Source organism: Podarcis muralis, chromosome 16 (assembly GCF_964188315.1).
Source record: "Podarcis muralis chromosome 16, rPodMur119.hap1.1, whole genome shotgun sequence".
In the NCBI taxonomy this organism is placed as follows: domain Eukaryota; kingdom Metazoa; phylum Chordata; class Lepidosauria; order Squamata; family Lacertidae; genus Podarcis; species Podarcis muralis.
Genome location: NC_135670.1, coordinates 24,627,924 through 24,634,458, shown reverse-complemented (window position 1 = coordinate 24,634,458; position 6,535 = coordinate 24,627,924). Strand labels below are relative to the sequence as shown.

Below are 6,535 nucleotides of genomic sequence, written 5' to 3'. Positions count from 1 at the left end.
TGCCAACCTAGCAGTTCAAAAGCATGTCAAAGTGCAAGTAGATAAGTAGGTACCACTCCGGTGGGATGGTAAATGGCGTTTCTGTGCACTGCTGTGGTTCGCCAGAAGCGGCTTAGTCAAGCTGGCCACATGACCCGGAAGCTGTCTGTGGACAAACGCCGGCTCCCTCGGTCTATAGAGTGAGATGAGCGCACAACCCCAGAGTTGTCTGAGACTGGACCTTACGGTCAGGGGTACCTTTATCTTTACCTTTTAACTGAAACTATCAACAGAACTGTACGGAACAACCTTACGTTTACAGAGCAAAATGTCCTCTTGAATTACATACCCAGTGGGGTGCAGAGAGGCAAGTGGGCAGCAGGGGACCTTACTTATTGGAACTTATGGAAGGACAACACAAGTGGACTCTCTGTGCCCTTACCACAGCAAAAAGACCGATACTGATGAATTGGAAAAATAAAAATGTGGCTCCCTTCTACGATTGGATTGAAGATTTATACCAGGCATGTCCAACAGGGGGCGAACAGCAGCCTCTTGATTACTTGACTGCCAGGGCGAAACAGGTGCAAAACGTCGGCACCCTGTTGCCTACAACTTCACTGTCTACAACTTTATTAACATCCATCTACAACTCCACTAGCACCTCTCGGTATTGTGAATAACACCAAACTTACCTTTTGTTGGTATCTTCATGAACTTATCTAAAAGACTGAGTTAAGCATTTGAAAAATCTATTGAAACCAGACATTATAAGTTCATTTTCAGCTGGGTAGTTTGCAAGTCTCTGTGGCTTTGTTTTGTTTTGTATTTTTCTCAGAAGGTTGATGACAAGCTGGCTGCTTCCTTGACAAGGTGGCAGACACAAAGGGAAGTCCTCTTCCTGTCTGGTTCTCAGAAAACAGCAGCTGGGCTGATAACCACAGTGCTCTCGACTCTTGCTAATCCTGAGTCACCAAGGTGGCAAAATCGTTGAGAGATCTGTCCCGCTCCCTTCTCCATCTTAGAATCATAGAATTGTAGAGTTGGAAGAGACCACGAGGGCCATCTAGTCCAACCCCCTTCAGTGCAAGAACATTTTGCCTAATGTGGCGCTCAAGCCCAGTAAGCTCTGTGGCTGAATGAGGATTCGAACCCGGGTCTCCGTAGCAGAAGCACAACTAACAGTCTTTGCCAACCTGGTGGCCTCCAGTTGTTTCAGGCTACCATCAGACCCGGGCATCAAGCACCATATTGACAATGCACATCTCCAACTCCCCCCCCCCATGAATCTTGGGAACTGTAGTTTTCCCCTCACAGAACTACAATTCCCAGCACTCTTGACAAACTACGGTTCTCATGGGTCTATGGAGATGGGGGAATGCTCTTTAAATGTATATACCCATCCCATGTCAGCTACCACACCCATAATTTCACAATGTGATCACCCCAATGCCCTAAAATGACTCACTGGGACCAATGACGTTGCCGCATTTGACAGCTGTGCAAACCACACAAAAATCTTTGTCAGCAGGAAGAGCAGCAATCAGACAAGTCATTTTTGTGTTTTCTTGTATTTATTTTTGAAAGCAGTGTAAAAGCAAGTACAAAAAAGCTCTTGAGTACAATACGGAATCGAAGCCAAGGAGGGGCAAAATAATAATTAAAAAGCCAGTCAACACTTGCTATTTATTTTAAGCATTTTCGCCCCACTCTTCCCACCCCCCAAAAAAGGCTCCCAGAGCAGCTTACATAAAACAACAAAAGGAAAAAGGGATGGTGAGGGAAGAGGAAAACAAGCAAGCCCAGGCAACTGGTTGTTGGAAGTTATAATTTCTGACAATAGCCAGCCTGAATGTAAAGAATTCAGGGCAAGGAGAATGGCTACAGAGCAGAATGGCTACAGCCATGTGCGATGTCTGCAGCCGGATGGAATACCTGCTGCAACATTTCTATAATACTGAGGTCTATTGGCAAGGCTCTCTGTACCTGCGCTAGCTGGTTTTTCATGTTGAGCAATGGAGGAATTCAACTCAGCAGTTGCACTGGCGGAAGCTCCCTGTGCAACAGGTGACTCAACAAGTTTCCAAAAATGCTCAGTACTGCTGCAAATACATAGAGCAGGGGTAGGTACCCAAGGCCCGGGGGCCGGATGCGGCCCAATCGCCTTCTCAATCCGGCCCACGGATGGTCCAGGAATCAGCGTGTTTTTACATGAGTGGAATGTGTGCTTTTATTTAAAATGCATCTCTGGGTTATTTGTGGGGCATAGGAATTCGTTCATATCCCCCCCCCCCACAAAAAAAATATAGTTCAGCCCACCACATGGTCAGAGGGACGATGGACCAGCCCATGGCTGAAAAAAGTTGCTGACCCCTGACATAGACCATAAGGCTGGTGGCATGCTGAAGATGGGGACAGAGTGTGATCTAACTTAGAAGCGAGTCAGAAAAAGCAGAGAGGAAACAGCCTGGGGGGTCCCAAGGTCTGCTAAGCTGGCCCACCCCTCAAATTGCAGCCCCCTCGGAGGCGGAAGTTCAAGTAGACGGTGCCGTGGGGAGCGATGTTGTAGTGAGACAGCTTGTAGCCATCCTCCAGGGGTTTCCCTTCATACGTCAGCCAGAACTGATCAGCCTGGATGTTCTCCTGCTGCCGAATTCGAGCTTTGAACTGGTTCACCAAATCCGAAGGCATGACGAGGTAGCTTTTGGTTTGGCCCCTGGCATTATGCAGGAAGATGGGGATGGACTCCTCGCTCTTGACCACCAACAGTATGGTGTCCCCGGATTTCAGCCCGAATTTGGAGAGCTGGTCGCTGTCTTGAAGGTTGATGTTGCCGTTGGACTGGCAGGCCAGCTTCTGCTGATATGGGGACAACCCTGTCTTCTGGGCTACTTGGATTTTGAAATCCCAGACAGTTTTGCTGACATGCGTGTCCAGGGAGTATTGCTCTCCTGACAGGAGTTTTACATTCAACCACAGGGCCTGGGAAGGAAGCAGAGAGTGTGGTGTAGTGGTTAATGTCAGACAAGGACCCGGAAGATCAGGGTTATCTGTTGCCAAAGGAGCATGTGAGCCTGCTCTCAGGTGTTTCGCTTAGCCTAAACCAGTGTTTCTAACCGCAAAGCACGCTACGTGGGGCTACCTTTGAAGGTGATCCGGAAACTACAACTAATCCAGAATGCGGCAGCTAGACTGGTGACTTGAAGTGGCCGCCGAGACCACATAACACCGGTCCTGAAAGCATCTCAACCCCCATCATTCAGCCCCAGATCCGAGGGCCTTCTGGCAGTTCCCTCACTGCGAGAGGTAAGGTTGCAGGGAACCAGGCAGAGGGTCTTCTTGGTAGTGGCACCTGCCCTGTGGAACGCCCTCCCATCAGATGTCAAGGAAATAAACAACTATCTGACTTTTAGAAGACATCTGAAGGCAGCCCAGTATAGGGAAGTTTTTAATCTTTGATGTTTTACTATGTTTTCAATATCTTGTTAGTAGCTGCCCAGAGTTGCTGAGGAAACCCTCATAATAATAATAATAATAATAATAATAAATTACTGTTGTTGTTGTTGTTGTTGTTGTTGTTAGTGGCACTTGCCCTGTGGATCGCAGGTTTTACTAGGTTTTTAATATCTTGTTAGTAGCTGCCCCAAGCGGCTGGGGAAACCCAGCCAGATGGGCGGGGTATAAATATTAAATTGATGATGATGATGATGATGATGATATTATTATTATTATTATTATTATTATTATTATTATTATTATTATTATTTCCCAAACCAGAGTATCCAGCTTTTTTGGACTACAACTCCCATCATTCCTAGCTAGCAGGACCAGTCGTCAGGGATGTTGGGAATTGTAGTTCAAAAACAGCTGGAGACCCCAGTTTGGGAAACACTGGCCTAAACAGTATCTTTGTTCATAAGTGATGTCAGTATCAATAAAATCAGAGAGCACTGCGAGGCAGCATAATGTAAAAATCAAATCTCTCTCTCTTACACACACACACACACATTGTTCATGCAACCCATTCTCATTCCTATCCATTCCACACAAAGAACCATTGGTGGTTTAATGGTTAGAGCAGTGGACTAGGAGACCAGGGTTCAAATCTCCACTCAGCCGAGGAGAGCAGTCACTGCCTTCTCTCAGCCTTACATACCTCAGAGGGTTGTTGTGGGGGTTAAATAAGGAGGGGGGAGAACCATGACTGCCACTCTTTAGAGAAAAAAGGTGGGATAGAAATCCAATAAAATTAAAATTAGGCTCCATTATTGTCCATGGGCCTACTCAGAGCAATAGAAATAAATAAAACTAATTCTTTCTTGGGATGAAGATCTAAAAGTTAAGCTGCTCTTAAAGCTACAAGAGCAGTATAAGCCCATTTTGGGGGGGGTCAGTTGGCAGCCCCATTTCCTCCTCTTCCTCACACACACCTATGGATGTTGGGGGGGCAGGTTAGGTTAGGAGACATCTGAAGGCAACCCTGTTTAGTTTTTAATGTTTGATGTTTTATTGTGTTTTTAATATTCTGCTGGGAGCTGCCCAGAGTGGCTGGGGAAACCTAGGCAGATGGACAGGGTCTAAATTATTATTATTATTATTATTATTGTTGTTGTTGTTGTTGTTGTTATTACGAAGATTTTGACAGATTTTCCTGATCACTTGGGGTCAAAAGAAAGTAATTTAAAACAACTGTTGAGATATTTCATTCTGAATCTGCTAGACAGAGCCAGAAAGAGGATGATGACAGACGGGTCTCCTGCCCTCCCCCCCAACCCCAGAAATCCTGGCTACACTCATTCAGGCACCCACACTCCGCTAGCGGACCTTTTCCTTACCATCCTGCACTTTTGCCGTCTGGGTCGTAGCAACGCCTGAAGTCAGCGATCGGGACACCGAAACCAACAGCTGCCGTCGGATGCTCAGCTGACGCGGTCTGGCAGCAGCGGCTGCTCGACTGGCCTTTTATAGCCGACTCGCTTTCGCGATTTCACCGGCAGGGGGCGCTTCTGAGGAAAGCAAAACGGAGCGAAGCGTCTCCGGGAAGAGTTCGCTTTCCTTTTCCTGGGCAGGCAAAGGAGAAAACGAAACCGATTAGAGACCTTGACGATCTGGTCATTGTTTTGATCTTGCAGCAAAGGGCAAGAGAGAGGGAGAAGATAAAAGGGACGGAGCGGTTCCTGCAAGAGGAAAGATTTCGACACCTGGGACTTTTTAAGCTAGAGAACAGGCTGGAGTAAATAGGGACACGATGGTGGGAATCGCTATTCAGGGAGATAAAAGTGCATGTTAAGAAATGATGCGTGGCATGGAGAAAATGAAGATTTTTCTCACGCTCTCACAACACTATAACTCGCGAGCTTCCCATGAAAGTGAATGTTGGGAGAATGAGGGCAGATATTTACAGGCAGCACGTACTTACACTATGGAACTCACTGCCACGGGAGACAGCGACGGCCGCCCACTTAGATGGCTTTACAGTGGTAAAAAAAGGTAAAGGTACCCCTGCCCATACGGGCCACTCGTGACCGACTCTAGGGTTGTGCGCTCATCTCGCTCTAGAGGCCGTGAGCCGGCGCCGTCCGAAGACACTTCCGGGTCACGTGGCCAGCGTGACGAAGCTGCTCTGGCGAGCCAGCACCAGCGCAGCACACGGAAACGCCGTTTACCTTCCCGCTATAAAGCGGTACCTATTTATCTACTTGCACTTAAGGGTGCTTTCGAACTGCTAGGTGGGCAGGAGCTGGGACCGAACGATGGGAGCTCAGCCCGCCACGGGGATTCGAACCTCCGACCATAGATCGGCAAGTCCTAGGCGCTGAGGTTTTACCCACAGCGCCACCCGCGTTTACCCTTTACAGTGGTACCTCAGGTTAAGTACTTAATTCGTTCCGGAGGTCCGTACTTAACCTGAAACTGTTCTTAACCTGAAGCGCCACTTTAGCTAATGGGGACTCCTGCTGCCACCGCTAAGCAATTTCTGTTCTCATCCTGAAGCAAAGTTCTTAACCTGAAGCACTATTTCTGGGTTAGCGGAGTCTGTAACCTGAAGCGTATGTAACCCGAGGTACCACTGTACAAGGGGCTTAGAGAAATACATGGAACAGAAAGCTATCCATGGCAGCTAGGTCTCAAGGGCAGTCTACAGCATAAAATTCCAATATATAAACCACAAAATACATACAGTGGTACCTCAGGTTACATACGCTTCAGGTTACAGACTCCGCTAACCCAGAAATAGTACCTCGGGTTAAGAACTTTCCTTTAGGATGAGAACAGAAATCGTGCACTGGCGGCGCGGCAGCAGCGGGAGGCCCCATTAGCTAAAGTGGTGCTTCAGGTTAAGAACAGTTTCAGGTTAAGAACGGAGCTCCAGAATGAATTAAGTACATGACCAGAGGTACCACTGCAATCAAAACAAAACCAACTCAATAATGCCCCCTGCACACACATTTTAAAAGGGCACTGGATGTCAATCAGCCAAAGGCCTGGTTCAAGGGGCTTGCCCATCACTAAACTGGGTGCCACTACAGAAAAGGCCCTTTCTTGTGTTGCTGTC

General features: G+C 47.5%; 1 protein-coding gene across 1 annotated transcript; it reads right to left on the bottom strand.

Annotated features, from left to right (window-relative positions):
* Positions 1-1,540: 1,540 nt before the first annotated feature.
* ISG15 (ISG15 ubiquitin like modifier) lies at positions 1,541-4,942 on the bottom strand. Its single transcript, XM_028710640.2, has 2 exons — positions 4,815-4,942; positions 1,541-2,961 (listed from the first exon to the last, which is right to left on the bottom strand). Exons 1-2 carry the CDS (start codon positions 4,815-4,817, stop codon positions 2,467-2,469), a joined length of 498 nt encoding a protein of 165 aa, XP_028566473.2. The 5' UTR covers positions 4,818-4,942; the 3' UTR covers positions 1,541-2,466.
* Between the last annotated feature and the right edge of the window lie 1,593 nt (positions 4,943-6,535).